General features: G+C 41.1%; 1 protein-coding gene and 2 pseudogenes across 4 annotated transcripts in view; 1 reads left to right on the top strand and 2 right to left on the bottom strand.

Annotated features, from left to right (window-relative positions):
* Positions 1-4,724: 4,724 nt before the first annotated feature.
* WNK3 (WNK lysine deficient protein kinase 3) overlaps positions 4,725-27,587 on the bottom strand; it is a 166,762-nt gene continuing 143,899 nt past the window's right edge. For 2 of the 4 annotated variants that reach the window (XM_032266983.1, XM_032266985.1), the window contains exons 23-25: positions 18,829-18,859; positions 9,390-9,592; positions 4,725-5,136 (exon numbers count right to left, since the gene is read on the bottom strand). In XM_032266983.1, coding sequence (XP_032122874.1) covers positions 4,807-5,136; positions 9,390-9,592; positions 18,829-18,859 — 564 coding nt within the window. In that variant the 3' untranslated portion in view covers positions 4,725-4,806. The remainder of the gene's footprint in view (positions 5,137-9,389; positions 9,593-18,828; positions 18,860-27,587) is intronic. The other 2 variants (XM_032266984.1, XM_032266986.1) reach the window with 1 other exon arrangement.
* On the top strand, positions 21,306-22,500 carry LOC116542196 (annotated as a pseudogene).
* LOC116542195 lies at positions 24,558-27,255 on the bottom strand (annotated as a pseudogene).

Consider the following 27,587-nt stretch of genomic DNA (forward strand, 5'->3'; position numbering starts at 1 on the left):
TTTTAATTAAAAGAACACCTTCCAGAATAGGAGTTGTTGGTTTGTAAACTCTTGTAGCTATCTTAGTTGAAAATAACTTTAGTGTTACTTAGTTACTATCCCAGGCTCCTTCATATATTAGATGTCAGGGTCCCTGACCAGTGTTTGTGTTCATCTTTCACATACAAAGACTATTTCCAGGGTTACCTGAAGGCATTTGGTTCCATAAAAACTTGATACAAATTTCAATTCAAAGGATTTTATTAAGTTTGAGTGTTACTATCTTACAATCTGCATTTTTAAAAAATTTCAATCTTAGAAATTATACCTATCAAATCAAAGGCCTTTTCTACACACCGCCCCCCTTTTCTAATTCATCTTCTAAACAAAGGCGGGGGGGACAAGTCCTTGATAAACTACAGAATCCAAAAACAATCTATTCTAGAAAATGGCCTCCATACCACCTCAAATAGTTCAAATTTTTCTGACGCAAACAGAAGGTGAAACAACAGAATCCCAAAATGATGGCAAATAGAGCTCAGGAATATACTTATGCATAATGACTGAAATACAGTATTTACTAGTATTAAATATGCTGTAGTGTTACACAGTAAACGTGAAACAAGGAATATCTGGTTACAAACATCTGCTGAGTTTTCAAGAAAAAAAGGAATGCATCATTTTCATCACTCAGAAAAGACAGCAAAGAAGAAAGTCAATGCCTCCATAAACTTTAGAGATTGGATAAAGTTATATAAAACCCTTACAATCAACTAATGCTTTTGGCCGTTATAAGGTAACAAAATATCACTGCAAATACCTAGCAGTGTGCTAATATATGTTGAATGATAGGCCATTGCTCAAGGATTTGTCAAATATTTCACTGTGGTAGTTAAAGCAATTTCAACCCATAGCCCTTTAGGCACGCAGACGAGAAATGCATCTCTAATAAAAAATGCAAAGTTATAGGCACTGGATTGTCTAATTCAGGTACTTTCTTACCATTTGTTTATTTTTTAGCTAACTCCTACACCTAAGTCCTATATTGCCACCAATTTCAATTATTATTCTGCTCTCTACCCCCAAATCCCCAAAGCATATTTCACAGAAGCACATGGCTCTCCACTTAAACACAGACTGGTGGCAGAGTGACGGTCCCTCTCACCTCAAACTCTTGGCTGGCACTGGGAAAAAGAGGCAGACCAGATTTATAATCTGAAAGACTACTGAGAATCAAGGCAAAAAAAGCATGTTTCACAGGCAGTGTTTACTTGTGCACCCAAAACAGCACTGAAAACGAGGTAGTTAAACAAAATTAATTGGACTAGAATTAAATCTGGGGTTCTAAAATGATACATCTCATCAAACTGTACATAACACTCCACACTCAATCCAAAAATCACAGCAGAAAAGTGCCTTTTAAACTTTCACAGATAATTTTGCTGTCAAACCATTAGAATTCATGCTTGATATAAAACTGGCAAGGAAGGAATGAAAAACAGAATGAATATTTGTTATATTACAGCAAATTACCTTAAATAGAGATTCAAGACTGCTACAAATATACATAGGGTTATTTTCATTAGATTTACACCAATACTGGTTTCATACTCTTACGATGTTACACCCAACTTCACAGACATAGCAGCAGGTACTTCATGATGAAATGCTCACATTGCCACATATGGAGATACAGTACTATTCATCAGACTTGCACTTTGAGAAGTAAACATGGTGGCTGGACATACAGACTATCCTCCAAATAAACTCTACAAGCAGGATGGTTAGTACAACCATTTTCTAAGAAGGAAAATGAAAAGGACAGGTTTGTGTGTTTTTTGGAAAGGAAGGCCCTTTTTATATAGTAGGCTCTTTGTTAAGTAAGAAGGGAATTTCTGAGCTTTACCTCAAGTTAATTATTTCTGGGGAGGAAAAGTACCTCAGGCAAGGATGAAAATAGCACTATTATATGATTTAGCAAAATTATGAAATAATGCAAAACCCCTGGATAGAAAACGAGCCAGTATTTACAGTCAAAGTGACTATAATCTGAACCAAACATGTAAGTCATGGGAAAAAATAATTTCGATAAAACCCCACAGTGATGAGAATAACATTGTTTTCTCCATTTCTGCACAAGCTCACTTTTTTTCTGTATTTTTAAATGTACACATGTTACATATACATAACGTATACATATATGATAACCCAGTTACCGCAGTCAGCATGGAGACAGCAGTACGCTATTCACCATCTTCAAACTTTAGAAGACTACTTTTCTTTCCAGCAAAAACCTGAAAAGATTGTAAATATTACAAGGCACTGCAAGAGTCTGCAGGCAAACAAGAATGATGAATTGTATGTGGAATAGAGGTGGTGGTGGCCAAAGGCCGAACGTATGATGTAGAGCAGTCATTCATACATGTCACTGTACATGCCAGCCATGGAGCTTTTTTCATCCTGGGGTACACTGTTTAAAATGATCGTGACTAGAGAAGAAGGGGTCCTAAAATCTGCAGTATTTTCACTCTATAGGTTGTATGCCTCAGTGTAACTACACAAAGCCAACTTTTATAATGACACACAAGCAGTTTTAAAGAATTATGGATTTTAGGAGCATTGTTTTTATATTTATGGAAAACAGTGCAGTGCAAGCATTTGCATTACACTAATGGCCTAAAATCACTTTAAATTGCAAACCAATACTGTACAAGAAATTTGAAGAATCTGTATGTAACATTTGGACTCGTACAAAACAGAGCATGTTCTATGAAAAGAAAGTGGATTTTATCAACAGCAATTCTCAAAATGCTGCCCTAGATGCCTCAAATTATAGTGACAGAATCTTCGTGATAATGGATGTGATTCTCAGGTAAGCAACATAAGATACTTTTTTTTTTTTGGAAAGGGGGGACTGAAATGTAAAAAGGTGGGCTGAGCTAACATGTCAAAAAAAAAAAAAAAAAAAAAAAAAAAAAAGTACACCCATTAAGCTTTCCTCATTACCTGGCAAGCCCATGGGGTACAATTGTTAGAATGTGGAGGAAAATCTGTTCACGGTAATGTTGGGTAACAGCGTGGAATGTTTACTAGCAGACAGAACTCCTAATTAGGTAAATGTGTATTGGAAATGACCTTGAAGTCTTCAGAGTGGAAGGTAAGTAGTTTGAACATGAATACTTAGTTGGTAAATACCATTTTAATAATTCTATTTGGGTTTCACAGACTGAGCATTAGGTAACCCTGTGACTAGCCTTTAAGATTATTATAGTTAACCTTCTTAAAAACCAAAGGTGTACATTTTGACATTGCCTCCCCTCCTCCTAAAACTGGATAAAACCCAGTAAAGTGCAACTTGACAGTGATCTCTCTCAGATTCTAAAGAGGCTGCCAAACTCATTTAAGATCTAAAATCATCTAAGATACTATAGATACTAAAAAGAAATTATAACAACTAAAAATGGTAATTAAAAAAAGAGCTAAGGACAACTTAAATAGTCTCCTTCTAGGGTCTACTACCGCACTGCAGAACAGTGTATATCCCACATCTTTTAAAACCCTGTAAAGCCAGTGTTTCATGTGTAAGTCTCAAAACCTACTGTGTCAAGTAAATTTCACTTCAGAAGAATGGATTGAGGTGTAAATTTAATCCCCTTTGTTAGGAATACAAGGATTCCCCCCAAATGAGATTTATCATATCAGCTGCAATATATGCCTTGCAAAAGAATGCAAGCCAAACCAATGCCTCTCAGATGCTCCAAACCAATGTACTATGCATGTGAGAAACAAGGAGATAGCTGCTTTGAATTATTACTGAAATCCTTAAAAGAGCAGATTTAAGAAATCCTTAAAATCTGCAGAATCAAGGAACTGTTACAGTTCTGTTTTTTTCCCTTTCCCTCTGCCTCACCCAAAACAAGGCTTCATCCTACTGCTGTGATGATGGGAAATCACATTAAAAAGGACTCATGTTCTGTATTGGTTGACAAAATTATTCTAATTTTTTGGGAGGCTGAGGCAGGCAGATTAAAAGGTTAGGAGTTCAAGACCAGTCTGGCCAAGAGAGTGAAACCCCATCTCTACTAAAAATAGAAAAATTAGCCGGGCATGGTGGCGGGCACCTAGTCCCAGCTACTCAGGAGGCTGAGGCAGGAGAATCGCTTGAACCCAGGAGGCAGAGGTTGCAGCAGTGAGCCAAGATCACACCACTGCACTCCAGCCTGGGCGGCAGAGAGAGATTCCATCTCAAAAAAAAAATTGTTCTAATTTTATACACCAAAACGTTTCCTGCAGCAAGTTACCCTGCCTTCTGTGAAAGGTAAACCTAAGACAAACATGTGAAGATTCCATAAGACTCTGGCTGATGGAAGGTCTCAGTTCATCCACATTTGGGGAGAATCAATCTAAATAATTTTTAAACATTTTTAAAGGAAAGTATCCAGCTGCAGATAGCAGCAGTTAAAAAAAAGGGGGGGGTACGGGTAGGGGGCTTCTCAATAATTCAAGGAAAGTATCCTGGAAATGGTAATGCTCAAGCTGAGCTTATTAAAGCATTCTGAACAGTATTTTTTAAAAAATCAAGTATCAAAGAGGACAGAATTTGAAGTGAAAAAACTTTTCTGTGTACAGTGTTCTATGTGCAAACTGCACGTTTCTGCAGAATGATGAGCTGTATCAAATATCACACTGAAACAAAAAATATATAGTCTAAAGTAAACTCAAATGAGAGAAAATATGACAGAACCCAAGAGGAACAAAGTTTAATATCTTAGGTGTCCTGAAAACAATTCAGAAGAAACCTCCCTTTTCTTCATCATCTACTATGATTCATTTAGGCCCAGGAGGGATTGTGGCAGGATTCTGCACTGATGAAGTTGGAAATGGCTGCATATTCATCCCTGGCTGGAATGGTCCCCCAGATTGGGTGGGAATTACTATAGACGGTTGTGTTGTTCCTGAAATTCCTACCCACTGGACTGGATACGCCGTCCCTCCCACAGCATTATACTGACAAACATGGGGCATTCCGTATGATGATAATGGCCCAGGAAATGAAGGGAGTGAGAGTCCTTGTGGCAAGGAAGTTGGGACAGCTCCACGGATTTGGGACAGAGAAGAAATCCATGTTGGTGTGTAGCCCATAGTAGATGGAGTATTCTAACAGAAACAAAAATAAAAACAAAAGATCAGTTTATTTGGTATATGCTTTTATCAATCTATATATTCCTTCCTATTCTTTTTTTTTCTATTGCTGCTGCACAAATAAATATTCCTTCCTAGTCTTTTTGGTTTACTATTCCTATTATCACTATCAGTGACTACCATTTTTGGAGTACCTTTCTGTATGCTAACCATAATTATGTACTTTAATTAATGGCATGTTCAGAACTGCCTTGCCTTACCTTTTCATAAAGTTATTTCCATGCATATATACATAGAAAGATACTTGACATGATGTTTATCTAAAGTTAATGAAAATTATTTCTGGGTGGTGGGATTTGAAGGTGATATTTTAAAATTTGTACTTTTCTACACTGATTAAATGATGAACATTATTAGTTTATAGATAATAACCTGATTTTTTTAAAAAGACAAATTGGAGAGGTTATACATTTTCTCTTGGATATTTCAAAGGCATCTCAGAAACAAATGCCTAAAAACCAAATGTATGATCTTCCCCTACCAAAAGCACACTGTCTGCTCACATTCCCCATCTCGGTGGCTGGTATACTAGAATAGTATCCAGTTATACGAGCCAGAAACCTAGGCTTCATACCTCCCCTTCACCATACATCCATTCCATCACCAAATCTTGTCCATTTTATCTCTTAAGCATTTTTTGGAATCTGTTCACTTCTTTTCAACTCAACTTCTCCCATCTTCCAGACCAGTCAAGAGTTACCATGACTAACTCTTTTTTTTTTTTTTTTTTTTTTTTGAGACAGTCTTGCTCTGTCACCCAGGCTGGAGTGCAGTGGCGTGATCTTGGCTCACTGCAACCTCCACTGCCTGGGTTCAAGTGATTCCCCTGCCTCAGCCTCCTGAGTAGCTGGGATTACAGGCATGTGCCACCATGCCCAGCTAATTTTTGTACTTTTACCAGCGATGGGGTTTCACCATGTTGGCCAGGATGGTCTTGAACTCCTGATCTTACGATTCACCCACCTCAACCTCCCAAAGTGCTGGGATACAGGCATGAGCCACTGCGTCCAGCTTACCATGACTAGCTCTTAACTGGTCTGCCAACATCTACCTTTACCTCCGATAAATAATCCTTTTCTCTTGCTTGAGTCAGAGTCGTATTTTCAAAAAACAAGTCTGATCATCATGTCAACTCTAGGGCTTAAATGGCTTTTTATCTTTCTTAAAATACAGATGAAATTCCTTATCATTACCACTTTTAAGACCCCGTCTACCTTAGATCCACTGTATACTAACTCCTCCTTGCTCTCTTCACTTCAGGCAAACTGGCCTACTTGCAATCCCTGCATGCTCCTTTCCTCATACAGGGCTTTTGCGTGTGCTGTCCTTTCCACATGGAATCATTATTCGCTCCTCTTCACCTAGCTAACACCTACTCATCCTTCAGAGCTCTGCTTAATCATCACTTTCTCAGTGAAGCTTTCCTTGACTTTCCTTTACTAGGTCAAATTTCCCTTATTGTAACCTGTATCTTTCTTTTTTTTTTTTTTTTGAGACGGAGTTTCGCTCTTGTTACCCAGGCTGGAGTGCAATGGCGCGATCTCGCCTCACCGCAACCTCCGCCTCCCGGGTTCAGGCAATTCTCCTGCCCCAGCCTCCTGAGTAGCTGGGATTACAGGCACACGCCACCATGCCCAGCTAATTTTTTGTATTTTTAGTAGAGACGAGGTTTCACCATGTTGACCAGGATGGTCTCGATCTCTTGACCTCGTGATCCACCCGCCTTGGCCTCCCAAAGTGCTGGGATTACAGGCTTGAGCCACCGCGCCCGGCCAACCTGTATCTTTCTTTTGTAGTTCTTATTCCAGTTGCAATTTTATATTTGTATATGCAGTTCTGTTATGTCTAACTGTCTTAGCAGAGCGTAAATTCCATGAGCATAGAGACCATACTTGTTTTTACTCACCAAACCCATGTCTAGCAGAGGGCGTGGTACATAACTATTAAGCAAACAAGTATTTCTAAGTAAGGATACAGAACAGTAAAATGCAAGAGCATTAGTGAGATGGGCTCTCCACACAACAGATAAAACCAACTGAACCTACAAATACAAAACTAGTTACCATATATAGGGTACCTACTATGTAACACGTGTTGTCTCATTTAATTCTCACAGCAATCCTGCAAGGTAGGTATTTTGCTTGAAAGACATGAAAACTAAGGCACAGAGAGATAAAATGACTTGTTTAAAGTCACACAACTAGTAAGTGACTGAGTTGACATCAGAACCCAAATCTGTTAAATGACCTTCACTACTTTTATTCACACACCATTTTCTATTCACCCTTCCTCCAAACATCCTCCATTATACTCCAATAAACCGCCCTCCAACTAGAGTCAACAAAAGCCTCCATTCACACAGTACTCAGAGGTTCTCTCACTGGCAGTACAAATGCATTTATGTCTTGAAATTTGCCTCTAAAGGCTTCCAATTTTTACAATGGTGATGCTATCTGTGTATAAATTGGTGCCACGAGTAAGATAAATACAGAGTTCCCAAGGAGATACACTGCTCACTAGTTTGGGAAATTGAGAATTTTGAACATTTTTATGCAATATTAACAATAAATGTATTATTTCTTTAACAAACTATATGACTATATATACATACATACATGTACACAAATGTAACACACAGAGATAAATCTCTTTCAATTATGACGGTTAAAATTCTAAGCCCTGATTCACATTTTAATAGGTCTACTCATTTTGAAACAAAATGACACTTACTTTAAAAATACAAAAACACAGAAATGCACAAAGTAAAACAAGGCTCAAATTCCACCATCCAGCATATTTTTCACGGATTTCATATTTCTCTATGCATATCTAATGTATATACTTTTGCATAAATTATATTATACTGTGTATGCTGTTCTATAAGCCTGACTTCTTCCTACTCCAGAAGTCACTGTAGACATCTTTCTTCTTTTCATTGCATGTACACCTGACTAAGGCCACATGCAATAACTAGGCATCTTGTCCTTAAAACGCCTCTTATAATATTCTAGCTTAAAGAGCTTTATAATTCTTTTTCATAATGAACATAACTTATTAGATCTAAGAATACTGATATGAAACATAGGAAAGCTTTTCCTTAAAACCCAAACTCTTGCAACACAGGGCTGAATTAACCTTCATTCCAGATGCTTTCTTCTTTGATACTTGCCGGATTAAAAAAAAAAAAAATAGGACAGTCTAGCCAGGTGTGGTGGCTCATGCCTGTAATCCCAACACTTTGGGAGGCCAAGGCAGGTGGATCACGAGAGGTCAGGAGATTGAGGCCATCCTGGCCAACATGGTGAAACCCTGTCTCTACTAAAATACAAAAAAAAAAAAAAAAAAAATTGGCTGGGCATGGTGGTGCACACCTGTAGTCCCAGCTACTTGGGAGGCTGCGGCAGGGGAATCGCTTGAACCCGGGAGGTGGAGGTTGCAGTGAGCTGAGATCGTGCCACTGCACTCCAGCCTGGGGAACAGAGCGAGACTCAGTCAAAAACAAACAAACCAAAAAAAACGTCTATAAAAGGGTCAGCAAACTACGGCCCACCACCTCTTTTTGTGAAAAAAAGTTTTGTTGTTGTTGTTGTTGCTTTTTTAGACGGAGTGTCTCTCTGTCACTCAGGCTGGAGTGCAGTGGCACGATCTCAGCTCACTGTGAACTCCGCCTCCTGGGTTCAAGCAATTCTCTGCCTCAGCCTCCAGAGTAGCCGGGATTATAGGCGCCTGCCACCATGCCCAGCTAATTTTTGTATTTTTAGTAGAGATGGGGTTTCACCGTCTTGGCCAGGCTGGTCTTCAACTCTTGACCTCATGATCTACCCGCCTTGGCCTCCCAAAGTGTTAGGATTACAAGTGTGAGCCACTGCGCCCAGCCATGAATAAAGTTTTAATGGAACAAAGCCATGTCCATCTGGTTACATATTCTCTATGGCTGCTTTTGCACTCTAACAGAGTTGTATAACAGAGTAGTTGTAACAATATAGCTTGAAAAGCCTAAAATATTAACTAATTGGCTCCTTCCCCTCAGAAGTTTACTGATTCATGATCTGAAATATAATCTGCTCAAAGATATAATGAATCTAAACAAGGATCAAAGTCTCTATGTTATCAAGTCATACCACTCTCACAGAACTATAGACGTAAGTGCATCCATTTTTATGGTTTTAGTTCTTGTAAATAAAGTGAATTGGGCATAAACAACTTACTTCATGTACTTTGTTCCAATTTTCTGTCTCTAATTTGTGTTGATTTTGTTTAAGTTGGTTTAAACTTGGCTTAATAAGAGAATTCCCTACTGCTTCCTTTGTCCAGTCATCCACCAGCTTGTGTAAGTCGTCTGTGAACATCCCTTTTTTACTGGCTGGGGACTGTTGGCACGATGCTGTATTACTCTCCACACACACTGGATCTAAGAGAATCAATAAAACAAAACAAGGAAACCATGAAAAGGAATTAAAATTCATAATCAGGTAACTCTTCTTTGGCCAACAATGCAGTTAACAGAACCACACATGGGGTGTACATCAGGGTGACCAGACACTCTAGTTTATCTGAGACATCCTGGTTTAAAGCTGTTGTCCTGGAGTAATTGCTAACAGTACTCTCTTTCACTCTCAAAAGTTTCCTCTTGGCCGGGCGCGGTGGCTCACGCCTGTAATCCCAGCACTTTGGGAGGCCGAGGCGGTTGGATCACAAGGTCAAGAGATCGAGACCATCCTGGTCAACGCGGTGAAACCCCGTCTCTACTAAAACTACAAAAAATCAGCTGGGCCTGGTGGCGCGTGCCTGTAATCCCAGCTACTCAGGAGGCTGAGGCAAGAGAATTGCCTGAACCCAGGAGGCGGAGGTTGCGGTGAGCCGAGATCGTGCCATTGCACTCCAGCCTGGGTAACAAGAGCAAAACTCCGTCTCAAAAAAAAAAAAAAAAAAAAAAGTTTCCTCTTGTTTGAACAGCAAATTATATGGTTATCTTAGGTATAAATCAAGTGTAATAAATAGTATCTCAAAAAAATTAGTATAAACTCTATAATCTTTTCATCAGCTTCCTCAGATAGGTACTTAGAAGAGTTAAAAAAGAATCAAAGAATGTTAAAAATGGAAAAAAGGTCTAGTGCAAGCCACTTTTATAATGGGAAAACAAGGCCCAGAAAAGGTAAATTGACATGCCCAAGCTCTTGTAACTAGTTACCTGCAGAGACAGGCCTGGAACTCTAAAGCCTAGACAAAGACACCCTATGTTTTCAATATACCATACTGACTTTCAAGAAGCTTCAGAAAACTAGAATCTCATTTTATTTTTTTACCGATATTTCTGTTGATGATTTAAAAAGATGAATGTGTATCTAGAATAGCAGAAATGAGGACACAGATGGTTTGATGAGCCTCCTGAGTTGTGGAGCATAAGATGTTCAAATAGCCAGGCATGGTGGTTCACACCTGTAATACCAGCACTTTGGGAGGCCAAGGCAGGCGGATCACCTGAGGTCGGGAGTTCGAGACCAGCCTGACCAACATGGAGAAACCCCGTCTCTACTAAAAATACAAAATTGGCCAGGCTTGATGGCACATGCTTGTAATCCCAACTACTCAGGAGGCTGAGGCAGGAGAACTGCTTGAACACGGGAGGTGGAGGTTTCGGTGAGCTGAGACCGCGCCATTAACCTCCACCCTGGGCAACAAGGGTGAAACTCTGTCTCAAAAAAAAAAAAAAAAATGATGTTCAAATAAATGAAAGAAATCAATTATAGAGTACTCCATAGGTATACTTGCCTAATCTGAACATCACACTAAATCTTTACATAATAATTTAGTACTATTATTCATGCTTAACGATATTATTCTCACAGAAAATATTCATAGAATTCCAATTCCTCTAACTGAATTAGAAGCCAAAAACTTACAGAATGGGTTGAAAATTAACTTTAGGAAATATAGTTGTGAAATTTAAGCACAATAACAGTTCCAGGGATTTAACAAGCATGTAAACACGTCTTATACATTTGTTATAGTACTTTTTTTTCTTGTTTTGAGGAGTCTGTCACTCTTGCCCGGGCTGGAGTGTAATGGCATAAACCTCTACCTCCAGGGTTTATGTGACTTTCCTGCCTCAGCCTCCTGAGTATCTGGGATTACAGGCGCACACCACCACACCAGAATAATTTTTTGTATTTTTAGTAGGGATGGGGTTTCACTATGTTGGCCAGACTGGTCTCGAACTCCTGACCTCGTGATCCGCCTGCCTCAGCCTTCCAAAGTGCTGAGATTATAAGCATGAGCCACTGCACCTGGCTGGTACTTTTTTTAATCATGAAAAAAAAAAAATTACAAGAGTTAATGCAAGAAGCCTCTATATTAACACTTTTTGAAACTTATAACAGGCCTGTGATATAAGCAAGTATCATTCTGTTTTATAGACAGTGAAACTGGGACCCAGAAGATCAACAACTGGAGTTATATGCTGGGGCTAGAACCCAGATATCCTACTGTCAGGTCAGTAGGCTTTCCATTGTACTCCATCATACATGCCAACTGCCGAGGTGGGTGGATCACCTGAGGTCAGGAGTTCACAACCATCCTGGTCAACATGATGAAACTTGTCTCTATTAAAAATACAAAAATTAGCTGGATGTGGTGGTGGGCACCTGTAATCCCAACTACTCAAGAGGCTGAGGCAGGAGAATCACGCGAACACAGGAGGTGGAGTTTGCAGTGTGCCGAGATCATGCCATTGCACTCCAGCCTGGGCAACACAGCAAGACTCCGTCTCAAAAAATAATAACAAAAATAAAATAAATGCCAACTGATATAATAAAGTAGGAAATGGAAGAAGATATTACTTTATAAAGGGAAACATGACAATCTCAATGATTGCATATGCATAGTCTGTGAGTGTCTATGAACACTACACTACTGAAAGTTTAGATTCAAAGGTGATTAACTATTTTTGTTCGTTTGTTTTGAGACAGTCTCGCTTTGTCACCCAAGCTGGAGTGCAGTGGCACGATCTTGGCTGACTGCAACCTCCACCTCCTGGGTTCAAGCGATTCTCATACCTCAGCCTCCCGAGTAGCTGGAATCACAGGCGTGCGCCACCAGGCCCGGTTAATTTAGTATTTTTGGTAGAGACAGGGTTTCACCACGTTGGCCAGGCTGGTCTTGAACTTCAGACCTAAAGTGATCTGCCTGCCTCACCCTCCCAAAGTGCTGGGATTACAGGTATGAGGCATTGCGCCTGGCCTTAAATATTAAATGGAAACATAGCAGTGTTATATAAGAAGAGTTTAATGAATTAATAAGAACATTCCCATATATGAGTTTTATAATAACATTTACTAATTTGGGGCAAACATGATATATCAAAATGACATACCAACTTGTTGGGATCCCAACGTTTCTAAGACATAAAATCCTGAGACACACAAGTCAGCCTATAATAGAAGTATCATTTCTTCTTGTTATCCCTTTGCACATTCATCTAGATTCTGTTTACTCCAGTGAGGGAGCAAAGAGCACAACAAAGTTGGGGGACTTTGGAGCCGAAGCTTTTATAGACTGTGTTCTCACCTAGAAGAATGTCAGCAGGTAGGATTAAAAAGAGAAGATAGCCAGAAACATGAACATATCAATGCCCACACTTTTGCCTATCCATCTTCTCTTAGGAATATGTTTGTGCCCAATCCCTTCACCTTCTAAAACATTTGTTGCAGAGAGGTTAGGTCTAAATGTCATTAATTTAAGAACATTTCTGGGGCTGGCACGGTGGCTCACGCCTATAGTCCAATCATTTTGGGAGGCTGAGGTGGGCGGATCACCGGAGGTCAGGAGTTTGAGAGCAGCTGGGCCAACACGGTGAAAGCCCATCTCTACTAAAAATACAAAATTAGCCAGGTGTGGTGGCAGGTACCGGTAATCTTAGCTACTCAGGAGGCTGAGGCAGGAGAATTGCTTGAACCTGGGCGGTGGAGGCTGCACTGAGCCGAGATTGTGCTACTACTGCACTCCAGCCTGGGAGACAGAGTGAGATTTCATCTCAAAAAACAAAACCAACCAAGCAACCAAATGAACAAACATTTCTGGGTGAGAGAGAGAAAAAGATGAGAAAACAAAAAAGAACATTTCTCCACTAAGGGAAATACAGTGTTAGGACTCTTCTTGTGTATAGCTCTGGTCTAGCAAGTTATCTTAAATACACACACACACACACACACACACACACACACACACACACACAGAATTATCAAGAACAATGTGCCATATGAAAAGGAAAAAAATGCTATTTGAATGTTATTCAGTGCCTGTGCTTTACATAAGGTGAGATCATTTATTTATTTATTTCACATAAAAGTTATTCATATCATAATATAAAAGACTGCTTAATTCAAAGCTCACAAACCAGAAAGTACCCGATCAAAGCACATTAAAATAAGTACTATGCAAATGTGGTTTATGATAAGTAGTAATAACACAGTAACTTCAAAGGTACTCTTTAATATTCATTTCTTATCGATGAAATGAATAAAACCAGAGTTCAGTTCTTGATGTTCTTTTTTGTTCTTTCCCCCAAGGTGATGCCTATATTCAGACAGTTTCAGTGACCACTCCACTGCATTATTTCTCTCTTATCCTATACCTTGATTTCTCTCTTCATTCACAATCTCACAACCAACTCCCAAATGTATTTTTCTACTTGGATATTAATAAATTATTCAATTCAGGCCAGGCACAGTAACTGACACCTGTAATCCTAGCACTTTAGGAGGGTAACACAGGAGGACTGCTTGAGGTCAGGAGTTCAAAACCAGCCTGGACAACATAGGAAGATCCCATCTCAAAAAAAGTCTGCTGGGCATGGTGGCACACACCAGTAGTCCCAGCGACTTGGGAGTCTAAGGAGGAAGGATTGCTTGAGCCCAGGAGTGCAAGGTTACACTGAACTATGACCACGCTACTGCACTCCAACCTGGGCGACAGTGAGACCCTGTCTCTAAAAAACTAAAATCAAAAAATAAATAAATCATTCAATTCAATATACCTGGTGTCAAACCTATCACTGCTTAAATGTCATGCTTCCAAGATACCGCATTTTTTTCCAAACCACTCAAACTCAGATCCTTTGGATCTCCCCACCAATACACACATATCCAGTCCATCACCACGTCATGAAATTCCTCCTACACAATGTCTCTTGTCTACTTTCATTTCTACCATTTTATAAGCTCTCAATTATCTCATACATAGACTACTATGATTGCAATGATCTAAATGGACTCACTCCTTGGCTCTAGCCAATATATTCTTCACACTATTTCCAGATTAATATGAGTGGAGGCTGGGAGCAGTGGCTCACGCCTGTAATCCCAGGATTTTGGGAGGCTGCCTGGCCAACCATCTGTACTAAAAATACAAAAATTAGCCAGGCATGGTGGTGCGCACCTGTAATCCCAGCTACTTGGGAGGCTGAGGCAGGAGAATCACTTGAACCTGGGAGGTGGAGGCTGCAGCGAGCTAAGATCATGCCACTGAACTCCAGCCTGGGTGACAGAGTGAGATCATGTCTCAAAATAATAAATAAATAAATAAATAATTCTGATTTTTTTTTTAAAAAAAGCTTCAACAGTTCTTTACCGCTAACAACACCACGGTTCCCACTTGTTTAGGTGGCAAAGACCTGGGAGATCATGGTTGTCTTTGCAGAACAAGTACATTATTTTATTTATTATCCTTAAACTAACATATATCACTTACTAAGTTTCAGTATATAATTGTATTTGAGATCAGATATATTATCTCACACTAAACACTAGCATAGACATGCTGTGGCAGCTGCCAAATTTTTTAAAGTATAGAAGGAAAACTTTCTACTGTAAACCCTCCAGCCCACCCAACTATTTGAGAGTTATGTCTTTCTCACAAATCTCGCATTTTTACCATTTGCATGCCTTAATATCATGCAATTCCACCTACTGAAAATACTCTCTCCACTTCCCTTAATTTCAGTTCTGTTCATTTATCCTTCAAGACCAACTCAAATCCTATCTTTTATGTGAAGCCTTTTCAGACCACTGCCATCATTCATTCCTCTCAACCCACTACAGGTACCATTTATGGTTTTGGGAAGCAATACAGTATTACAGTTAAGAGCCAAGGCTTAGAAATCAGACAGATTTGGATTCTCTCACCTATTAACTGAGATTCAAAAGAAGTTACTTAACCTCACTAACCTCAGTCTCTTCACCTAAAAAAGATAAACATTGAAAACGGAATAATACAGTAAAAAAGAAACAAACAAAAAACAAAAAAAGATGAACATTAATATTTATCTACCTCACAGTGTTGTTTTGAGGATTAAGATAATATATGTGATATATACTTTTTTGAGACAGGTTCTGGCTCTGTCACACTCCTGGGCTCAAGCAATCCTCCTACTTCAGCCTCCTGAGTAGCTGCGATTACAGGCGTGTGCCACCATGCCCAACTAATTTTTGTGTCTTTTGTAGAGATGGGGTTTTGACATACTGCCCACGTTGGTCTCAAACTCCTGAGTTTAAGTGATCCGCCTGCATTGGCATCCCAAAGTGCTGGGAGTACAGGCATGAGCCACGTGCCCAGCCTCATACATGCAGACTTCCATATGTTCTCTCCTTATCCTTTCTCCAGCAACAATAACAATAACAACAAAACAGCAACAGGTGTACACATTTCTGCCCAGGGAAGCCCATTAGAGACTTAGTGACCACAGTTTTCACTGGGGGCTGGCCTCAGAGGCACATACCAAAATTCCAGACTCTCAGGAGGAAAACATGTGTTCAGCATAAATCACATTATCTGTACCAACAAACCAGGCAAAGTGAACTACTTACCAGTAGGGAACAGAGGGAAACCAAGTTCCCACACACCAGCCAAGGGCCAGTCTTGCCAGCAGGCCTTTCTAAAGATAGCAGTCTCATGTCTGTTATGTTAGCTCTATTCTGTACAGTTTACCACAATGCTCATATTATAAGTTAACTACACAAATACACTGTGGATACCATTACATTGCAATACCATAATTAGCTGGGCATGGTGGTGCATGTCTGTAGTCCCAGCTACTTGGGAAGCTGAGGCGGGAGAATTACTTGAACCTGGGAGGCAGAAATTACAGTGAGCCAAGACCACGCCACTGCACTCCAGTCTGGGTGACAGAGTGAGACTCTGTCTAAAAAAATGAATAAACATTGCAATACCACGTATTAGCTCATATTTCCTACAAAACATGTATAATTGTGAGCAGGGAAGAAAGAATGGGGACCTATCTCTATATATGTTAAGCAGTGCTTCTTCTTCTTCTTCTTCTTCTTCTTCCTCTTCTTTCTTTTCTTCTTCTTTCTTCTTTTTCTTCTTTCTTCTTTCTTCTTTCTTTTCTTTCTTCTTTCCTTCTTCCTTCCTTCTTCCTTCCTTCTTTCTTCCTTCTCCTTCTCCTTCTCCTTCTTCTTCCTTCTTCTTCTTCTTCTTCTTCTTCTTCTTCTTCTTTCTTCCTTCTTTCTTCTTTCTTCTTCTTCTTCTTCTTTTTTGTGAGATGGAGTCTTGCTTTGTCACCCAGGTTGGAGTGCAGTGGCACGATCTTGGCTCACTGCAACCTCTGCCTCCTGGATTCAAGCTATTCTCCTGCCTAAGCCTCCCGAGTAGCTGGGATTACAGGTGCCTGCCCCGACACCCAGCTAATTTTTCTATTTTTAGTAGAGACAGGTTTTGCCATGTTGGCCAGGTTGGTCTCAAACTCCTGACTTCAGGTGATCTACCTACCTTGGCCTCCCCAAGTGCTGGGATTATAGGCGTGAGCCACTGCGCCCAGCTAAACACTGCTTCCTAAAATGGGTTTCCTGGTACAATTGTTTTGGGAAATTTTGTGTATTATTTCCTTTCTTGGACATTCTCAATTCATATGAGCACATTAAAGGACCTAAGAAATTCTACAGTGGAGAGATTGGTATTTATATTATTTAATACCACATTTTGCATTTGACCATGCAGTACCTATTAACTCCCTGCTGACAATTTATGAAATGCTGTGCCAAGGCCAACAAATGTGCCCACCAATCTTGGCCAAATGGGAAAAAGATGAAATGTCAGCAGGTTTTGAAAGAGCACTATTAGAGCTAGAAATATGAAATCACCTGCTCCTGTGAGAGGCATACAGTAACAAAACTACTGGAAGGTACATGTGGAGCACCCTATCTTTGTGAACTTGGCCTCCATGAGTTATAAAAAGAAAGAGAAAATGAAGGTAATTTAGTTCCTACTTAAGAAGACATGATTGGCCGGGCGCAGTGGCTCACGCCTGTAATCCCAACACTTTGGGAGGCTGAGGTGGGTGGATCACTTGAGGCCAGGAGTTTGAGACTAGCTTGGCCAACATGGTGAAACAATGCAATAAAAAGAAAAAAAAAAAAAGAAGACATGATCATTTTTATATTAAGTCTGGTTCGAGGGCCTGGCACAGTGGCTCACCCCGTAATCCCAATGACTCTGGAGGCAGAGACGGGAAGATTGCTTGAGGTCGGGAGTTTGAAATCAGCCTGGGCAACATAGCAAGACCCCATCTCTAAAAAACAAAAAAAAAAAAAAACAAAAAAAAAATGTTTTTTTTTTTTTTTTTGAGACGGAGTTTCGCTCTCGTTACCCAGGCTGGAGTGCAATGGCGCGACCTCGGCTCACCGCAGCCTCCGCCTCCTGGGTTCAGGCAATTCTCCCGCCTCAGCCTCCTGAGTAGCTGGGATTACAGGCACGTGCCACCATGCCCAGCTGATTTTTTGTATTTTTAGTAGAGACGGGGTTTCACCATGTTGACCAGGATGGTCTTGATCTCTTGACCTCGTGATCCACCCGCCTTGGCCTCCCAAAGTGCTGGGATTACAGGCGTGAGCCACCGCACCCGGCAAAAAAAAAATGTTTTTTTAAAGATTAGCCGGGCATGGTGGTATACACCTATAGTCCTAGCTACTTGGGAGGCTGAGGCAGGAGGACTGCTTGATCCCAAGAGTTTGAGGTTACAGTGAGCTATGATTGAGCGACTGTACTCTAGCCTGGGTGATAAAGCAAGACCCTGTGTCTAAAAAATAAATAAATAATAATGTCTGGTTTGGAACCCATCTCCATGTTTTAATAAATAAGTTAATTTAACAGAAGTACAATAATCAGATACGTTTCTTCCTGCCTACTAATAAAACTAATTTCTGCCTTCCAGCATGACAGAGTGAGGATGTTAAGAAATCTCCCTCAAAGGCAATCCTAAAATTGGACAAAATTCAAAAACAACCATTTTAGCACTCCAGAATTTGTCCTAAGGGATACAACAAAAACAGAAGCATTTATTTGTGGAAACTACTGATCTTGTCAGGTAAGAACTGTGCGATCCACGGTGTTTTTGCACAGGGCTGTTCCAAGCACCCCCACCCAGCTCTGTTGCCCAGCAATTCTACCAAAGTGGGGCATACTGAGAAAACAGTAAGTTTGGCTGCTGCTGCTACCATAGGGGATTCACTTGATTTGGAGCTTTAGGAGCAGATACTCCATTAGCCTGAGGTTAACAGGGAGATGTGAGAAGTGAGACAGCCATAGGGACTTGAAAAATTATCCACATAACAGGCCGGGAACAGTGGCTCACACCTGTAATCCCAGCACTTTGGGAGGCCGAGGCGGGAAGATCACCTGAGGTCAGGAGTTCAAGACCAGCCTGGCCAACATGGTAAAACCCCATCTCTACTAAAAATACAAAAATCAGTCAGGTGTGGTAGTGGGCGCCTGTAATCCCAGCTACTCAGGAGAGTGAGGTGGGAGGATCGCTTGAACCCAGGGGGTAGAGGTCACAGTGAGCCAAGATCACACCACTGCACTCCAGCCTGGGCAACAGAGCGAGACTCCATCTCAAAGGAATAAAAAATTATCCACATATCTCAGCTTGATTGGATGGTTCTCTAACCATAATGTACAAAAAAAGAGATAATGAGAAAAAAATCTCCAAACTCTTTAAGATTAAACAACACACTACCAGTAATCCATGGATCAAAGAGGTCTCAAGGGAAATTAGAAAACATTTGGAATGTGGGGTAAATAAATAAGCATTCCAGATGCTTGTAGCTTCCCGCACCCAGGAGATGCTGTGTTCCCCCTGATGCAGCTGGAATGCGAGCTGCAGACAGGAGGTGCGAGTTTCAGGATGTTCCCCACTGAGCCAGAGGAATATCTACGGCAGTGATGCTTCAAATTTTTGTATGAATTATTTGTCATCCTATCCTTTTCCGTCAAAACAAAAATTAGAGGATTATTTTAATACTTTGGATTCTTCCCCCTATTTTGAGAAATAAACTTTTTTTATGAAAAGCAAAAAAAAAAAAAAAAGAAAACATTTAGAACTTTAAAGAAAGAAAATATATCAAAACCCAGGGAATACTGGAGTACAAAGAATAAATCGTAATGCCTACAAAGGTTAAAAAAAAAATCATTTAGGAAGTCATGGGATCCCAGGATACAATGGCATTTGTCAAAATGCTCAGTACTTTAAGGCACAAAGAATGAACCTTAATATATGCAAATTAAAAAAGTCATTTAGGAGATCAGGGAATCCCAAAAGGGAATGTAGAATTTGACGAAAGAATCTAACCATGTTGAAAATGTATGAAGCAACCTCATATAAGGGGGTAGTGGAACAGATGCTGAACGATATAACTTTGGAAATGAGTGGCACCCGTAATACTGAAGGCAAAAGAAACTGTACATAAGCATTGTATTCTACTTGATAAAGGGGTTTCCCACTGGGGTTTGGGTTAAATTTCTGAAACTACAATACTTGTATACTGGAATTAAACAAGTAAATGGCTGGAGGATGGCAGGAGCCAGGTTTCTCACTTCTGGAGTGGGAGGTTGCAGATAAGCAAGTAGGTAAGTAGATAAGGGCAGAGTGATCCCTGTGGTAATGGATTAGAGTTGGAAACATCAGTATGAATGCAAATTTACCTTAATAAAGATACAGATGATTACATATAGAAATATTCATGAGTAGGGATGTATGTGTGTATATATGTTAGTATACATATGTATAGTTCCTTATCAGCTAACAGGGTGTAGAAGCAATGATATGATATTTGAAAATGATATGATAATGATATTTGAGGGCCTCAAGCACCCAAATCTTGGTTTCTTTTTTTTTGAAAAAGGGTCTCACTGTCTCCCAGGATGGAGAGCAGTAGTGCAATCACTGTTCACTGCAGCCTCGACCTCCCAGGATCAAGCAATCCTCCCATCTCAGCCTCCTGTGTAGCTGGGACTACAGGCGTGTGCTACCATGACCGGCCAATTTTATTTATTTTTTGTAGATATGGGGTCTCACTATGTTGCCAGGGCTGGTCTCGAACTCCTGGGCTCAAGTGATCCTGCTGTCTTGGCCTCCCAAAGTGCCGGGATTACAGGTGTGAGCCACCATGCCTGGCCCAAATGTTAATCCGTAGTATAATTCTCCAATAAAAGAAATTAGGGTTCCTTATGCTTGTGGAAATAACTGTTTCTAGGAGTAGGATAGGAAATATTAGAAGATGTGCCTGGAGCATCTTATAGTGCCAGAAAGTAACAAAGTATTCAAAATTCTACAAAATAGCTCACTAGTATTGCTCAAAACTGTCAACAAAAATAAGGAAAGCCTGAGAAACTGCCCGGTGTGGTGGCTCACGCCTGTAATCCCAGCACTTTGGGAGGCTGAGGTAGGTGGATAACTGGAAGTCAGGAGTTTGAGACCAGCCTGGCCAACATGGTGAAATCCCATCTTAAAAAAAAATTTTTTTTTTTAATTAATAATAAAAATAAGAAAGTCTGAGAAACTATTAAAACCAACAGGAGGCTAAGGAAACATGACTAGTAAATATGTGGTATCCAGAATAGGATTCTGGTACAGAAAAAGGATTTAAGGTGAAAACGAAGGAAATCAGAATAAAGTATGGACTTTAATATAATAATAATGTATCAAGATTTGTTAAATGCAGTTGTGGGCGGAAGTGGCGGGCCGCAGAGGGGCCTGGAGCGCGGTGGTGGGACCTGGAGCGGGAGTGGTAGCAGCGGCGGCTGGGGGTGGCGGCAGCGCGCTGGAGGCGACCATGGCAAAGCAGTAGGACTTGGTGGAGTACCCCTTTTGTGATGAAGTGACCAAATACGAGAAGCTTGCCAAGATCAGCCAAGGCACCTTCGGGGAGGTGTTTAAGGCCAAGCACAGCAAGACCTGCCAGAAGGTGGCTCTGAAGAAGGTGTGGATGGAAAATGAGACGGAGGGGTTCCCCATTACAGCCTTGCGGGAGATCAAGATCTTCCAGCTTCTAAAACACGAGAATGTGGTCAACTTGATTGAGATTTGTCAAACCAAAGCTTCCCCCGTAACGGCTGCAAGGCAGTATATACCTGGTGTTGGACTTTTGTGAACACGATCTTGCTGGGCTATTGAGCAATGTTTTGGTGAAGTTCACGCTGTTTGAGATCAAGAGGGTGATGCAGATGCTGCTTACCGGCCTCCACTACATCCACAGGAACAGGATCCTGCACAGGGACATGAAGGCTGCTAATGTGCTTATCACCTGTGATGGGATCCTGAAGCTGGCAGACTTTGGGCTGGCCTGGGCCTTCAGCCTGGCCAAGAACAGCCAGCCCCACTGCTACACCAACCATGTGGTGACACTCTGGTACCGGTCCCCGGAGCTGTTGCTCGGGGAGCAGGACTATGGCCCCCCCCACTGACCTGCGGGGTGCTGGGTGCATCATGGCAGAGATGTGGACCTGCAGTACCATCATGTGGGGCAACACGGAGCAGCAGCAGCTCGCCCTCATCAGGTCAGCTCTGCGGCTCCATTATTCCTGAGATGTGGCCAAACGTGGACAAGTATGAGCTGTATGACAAGCTGGAGCTGGTCAAGGGCCAGAAGCGGAAGGTGAAGGATAGGCTGAAGGCCTATGTGCGCAACCCGTACGCGCTAGACCTCATCGACAAGCTGCTGGTGCTGGACCCTGCCCAGCGCATCGACAGCGATGACGCCCTCAACCACAACTTCTGCTCTGGCCCGATGCTGTCCGACCTCAAGGGCATGCTCTCCATCCACCTGATGTCCATGTTTGAGTATCTGGCACCGCCGCGCCAGAAGGGCAGCCAGATCACCCAGCAGTCCACCAACCAGAGCTGAAATCCTGCCACCACCAACCAGACAGAGTTCTGGCGCATCTTCTGAGGGCTGGCACTTGCCACTAGGGCTGCTGTATTCTGCTCTGTGACTTGCATCATGGAGACGGTGGGGCATTTGAGTTTGTCTCTCACGCATATTTTATTTAATCCCCACCCTGGGCTCTGGAAGCAGCTCGCTGAGTGGACTGGAGTGGAGCATTGGCTGAGAGGCCCGGAGAGCACCAGGGCTCTCCCGTCTTGCTCCCTGGCTTTCTGGAAGGTGCCCAGAGGGTCTCCATGGGGTGGGAGGAGGGGATCGCCTACCAGTGACTTTATCTAAGAGCTCCCAGCATGGTGGAAGAGGAGACAGGTCCCTCACCCATCCACAATCCTATTCTCAGGCCGAGAACCCTGCGTGGGGACAGGGCTGGCCTCAGGAGTGGGCTATATTTGGCCTCACCCTCAGAAGCACTGGGGCTGGCACAAACTCTTGGTTTCTTCAACAGGAGAGTTTTATCATGTTTCTTTTGGTTCAGTTGTTTGGAGACATTCCTAGACACGGCTTGGTAAGTTATAATTAAAAATTGAGTTAAAAAAAAAAAAGGCAGTTGTGACAAATGTACCATACTAGTATAAGATGTTAATAGTATGAGAAACAGGTGTGGGGCACATGGGAATTATCTGTACTATCTGTACAATTTTCTTTAAAGCTATTTGAAAAAATAAAGCTTATTAAAAAAAAACTTAGGAGATGCAGCTACAGCAGTGGTTACAATAAAATTTATATTAAATACTTATATTCCAAAAAAGAAAGGTCTCAAATCAATAAACTTCCATCTTAAGAAACTGAGGAGGCTGGGCGCGGTGGCTCACGCCTGTAATCCTAGCACTTTGGGAGGCCGAGGTGGGTGAAACACTAGGTCAGGAGTTCAAGGCCGGCCTGGCCGACATGGCGAAACCCTGTCTCTACTAAAAATACAAAAACTTTGCTGGGCGTAGTGGTGGGTGCCTGTAATCCCAGCTACTTGGGAAGCTGAGGCAACAGAATCGCTTGAACCTCAGAGGCAGGGCCCAGGTGTGAACCTTGGGAAACCAGGCTTAAAAATTAAAAATGAATAAAAAAAAAAACAAATCCAACAGGGAGGCCAGGTGTGTTGGCTCATACCTGTAATCCCAGAAATTTGGGAGGCTGAGGCAAGAGGATCTCTTGAGGCCAGCAGTTTGAGGCCAGCCTGGACAACACGGCAAGACCCCATCTTTACAAAAATGTTAAAAATTGGCCATGTGTTGTGGCATGCACCTGTAGTCCCAGTTACTAGGGAAGCTGAGGTGGGAGGATTGCTTGAGCCCAGGAGTTTGAGGCTGCAGTGACCTAGATCATGCCACTACACTCCTGCCTGGGCAATAGAGCAAGACCATTTAAAAATTTTTATTTTAAAGATACTGCCATTTTTATACATTTTGATGATTTTTCAACATATTGCAGCTGTTTGCCTTTGCAGCACAGCAATTCAGACACTATACAAAATTACCAGCAAGACTGGAATGATGTATTAATAGACGGCACTGTCATGCTTATTTTATATTACCAGAGAATGAAAATACAGTAAAGACAATTATCACTGTACACAGCTTAAAGGAAAAAGGGGAGTGTGTTGAGCAGCCACCCATCCCTGTACTGAAGAGGGGCAGGTAGAAAAATCTTAGATATGGAGCTACTAAGTCTGGTTTAATAGTCAAGATCATCGCATTTGAAGTTCTAATTTTTGTTATTTAGTTCGTAACTAAAACGATTTCCTTCTGGAATATACTTGTAGTCTTGTTAAGGTTTATGTGTACACACGCTGGTCACAGCAAGCAGATAAAGTGCCCTCATCATGTCACAAACTATCCTCTACTGGAAAAGGAGATGAAAGATTTTGTCCCTGTTGCCACCTGTTGCAGATGTCAATGTTAATAAGTTCAGAGTACCCATTAGTGCATTTTGATGAGTGCATAACAAGTTTCTGTTGGTTTATATTTTGGGGGGAAGCCAAGAAAAAAGGCAAGATTCTCCAACTGCACAAACTGCACTATTTGTGTTCCCAACATTAACAGGCAGAAACAGTAACACTTAAAATGTGCAGCAGCAGGTTTTTTTTTTTTTTTTGACTCAAAGGACCTGAATTCAGTGGGCATGTCCTTTTAAGTTCACTTTGTCGTAGACAGTTTAAGATATGGTCATTTCTCAGTCCTTAATTCTCCAAATCTAGGTTTATAAAGTAACAATGTGAATCCCGTTGTGAAATTGGGGAAATAATGTCCACCTCAGTTTAGCTGACAACCAAAAGATGCTTTTCACATCAAAGAAATTATCAAAAAGGCTGTGTCACATTCCAAAGCCAAAAAAAATTAATAAGAATGCAAACACGATGAATATTGTACCACTGCCAAGACTCTGCCTACAGTGGAGCTTCAGTGATGCTGTCCTGTGAAGCAGCCTTCCGTTTGCCTGGCTCCTCTTCCAGAGCCAAGTTTCTGTGCCATGCCACCCCGTGGAGGAGGTCCTCTTCCATCATGCTCACACATCATTCTGCCACCCACAATTCCACGTGGACCACCAGGACCTTGATCATTGCGCCTAACAACTCTGCAATCATCACCACCACCTCTGGTTTCTCGCTCTCTTGTAGCTCTTGTTTTTTTCTCTTTCACATTTAAACTACTTCCCCTCGAAACATAATCGGTTTCGCAATTAAGATTCTCTGAACTGGTTCAGAGTCATCGAAAACCACAAAACCAAAATTTGGAAGCTTTCCCCCAACACCCTTGGTATTGATATGAAGTTCCACGTTTCCAAAACTCATGAAGAATTCTTCCAGTTCATTTTCATCAATATCATGTGGCAAGTTACCAACAAAAAGTTGATGACTATCTGGATAGTGAATTATTCTATGGTTGTCAGAGTCATTCAGTTCTATATCTCCTCTGCCTGGTCTTGGTCTTCTAGCAGAAAAAGCAGGTCATTGTCTAGGTCGCTGTTCATGAACAGGAGGTGGCTGGGATTGAACTTCTGGTTTAGCTTCAACTCTTGGCTTTGGTGGTTCTTGTGGCAGAGAAACAGGTTCTGCCAGAGGAGGAGGAGTAGACTTCTCCTATAATTCTTCTAAATTCTTCTCCTCCACTTGTGGTTTCAGGTCTTCAGTCTTTGTTTCAGATTCTGGCGCAGGTTCAGGTTCATGAGAGGATTCTTCCAAAGGCTCCTCTATGCCATTAGTTGCAGGGTGAGCTTCATAGTAACCACTGTTTGCATTTTCTTGCACAGGTTCAGGAGATGGTTGTCTTTCTTCTTGTTCCTCTTTTACTTCATCTTCTTCATCAAGTTCGGGCTCAGAATCACTGAACACTTCCTCTTCATAACGAAACATATCATTGTGAACATGAAATTTATTTGGGACAGATCCTTCAGGAGCCAGAACAAAGGTCTGCATAAAATTCCTTTTCGGTTTTCCACTGTTAGCAAACCCATGACCTGGACAACTACTCCATCACTTAAGGTTGCATGAGCATCCACATGATGAACTTTATATGACATTCACTGAAGTTCAGAGATAATACTTAGTGGTGTATATCATTTTGGCCATAAACAGCTTCCTGGGGTTTTCCTCTAGCATCTACTCTACCATGAATATAGGAAGAATTCCTGCCACAAAACCCGTGTAAATATTCTGGAGCTTTATTCAGCAAAGTATAATATTGCTTCACAAACTCCCGCCCTACAAGCAGCGGACTGGGATTCTCCATAACCATTTCTTTGCTGCACAATGTCAAATGCCGGTGTTTAGATCTAGTAATTCCTTTCAGCAGGTTTGAAGAGCAAGAGCTGAGAAATGCGCCCTCCAGTGGCAGTAGAATGAGGGGCGTCTAGTACCCTTTTTACCACCAAACAAAGCCCTGTCATGTCAGCAGAAGAAACATTTCTTTCAACTCAAAAAAATAAGACCTCAGATTTGATAGCTTGCAGTAAGTCCCGCTTGGCGACAATTAAACACCCTGCAAGTCGAAACACTGACCATGTCTCTTTGAAAAAGAAAATCTAGCAGGGAATTCAATGGCCATACACTGGAGGGAATGTAAAATTTGTCCAGGAAAATCACTAAATAATTAGCAGCTAGAAAAACAACAACAACCCTTGTGGGGTAGAAGAATCTGATACTAAAGTTGTATAATATATTATTTAAAATGTTCAGTTTGCACCACAAAATTAAGAGACATGCAAAGAAACAGAAAAGTATGATATATATGCAGGAAAAAAAGGGGAGCCAACAAAAACGTCCTGGAGGGGGCCTATATTTTGGACTTAGTAGAAAAAGCTTTTATATCAGCTATTATAAATACAGTTGAACCTTGAACAAAACAGGTTTGAACTGTACAGGTCCACTTATATGTGGATTGTTTTCAACCAAATATGGATCAAAAATATAGTATTCTGGGATGTGAAACCTGCATATATGGAGGGCTGACATTTTGACTACATGTGCATTCCTCAGGGCCACCTGTGGAACTCGACTGTGTGAATTTTGGCATACGCAGGAGTCCTGGAACCTATCCCCGCATATACCAAGGGACTTAAGGATATTCGAACTTAAGGAAATTATGCCTAAAAAAATTTCAGGAAAGTGTGACAACAATATCTCACCAAATAGAGACTAGAGATGGAAGTTGTTTTTAAAAAACAAATTCTGGAGTTTAAAAGTATAATATCTGAAGTGAAAAATTAAATAGAGGGGCCCATTAAGAGATTTAACAGGAAAAAGGAATAATCAGCCAACAAGAAAACAGGTTAATGAAGAAATCCACTCTGAAGAACAGAAAGAAAAATGAATTAAAAAAAAAAATGAAAGAGGCTGGATGTGGTAGCTATGCCTGTAATCCCAGCACTATGGGAGACCAAGATGGGCGGATCACTTGAGGTCAGGAGTTCAAGACCAACCTGGTCAACATGGTAAAACCCTGTCTCTACTAAAAATACAAAAATTAGTCAGGTGTGGTGGCACGTGGCTATAATCCCAGCTACCTGGGGGGCTGAGGCATGAGAATTACGTGAACCCAGGAAGCAGAGGGTGCAATGAGCCAAAATCACATCACTGCACTCCAGCCTGGGTGACAAAGCCAGACTCTGTCTCATAAATAAATAAATAAAAATTAAAAAATTAAAAAGTTAAAAAAAAAATGAAAGAGCCTCACAGACCTG

This window comes from Sapajus apella, unplaced genomic scaffold (genome assembly GCF_009761245.1).
Source record: "Sapajus apella isolate SASKATOON/1434 unplaced genomic scaffold, GSC_monkey_1.0 scaffold164, whole genome shotgun sequence".
NCBI classification, from domain to species: Eukaryota; Metazoa; Chordata; class Mammalia; order Primates; family Cebidae; genus Sapajus; species Sapajus apella.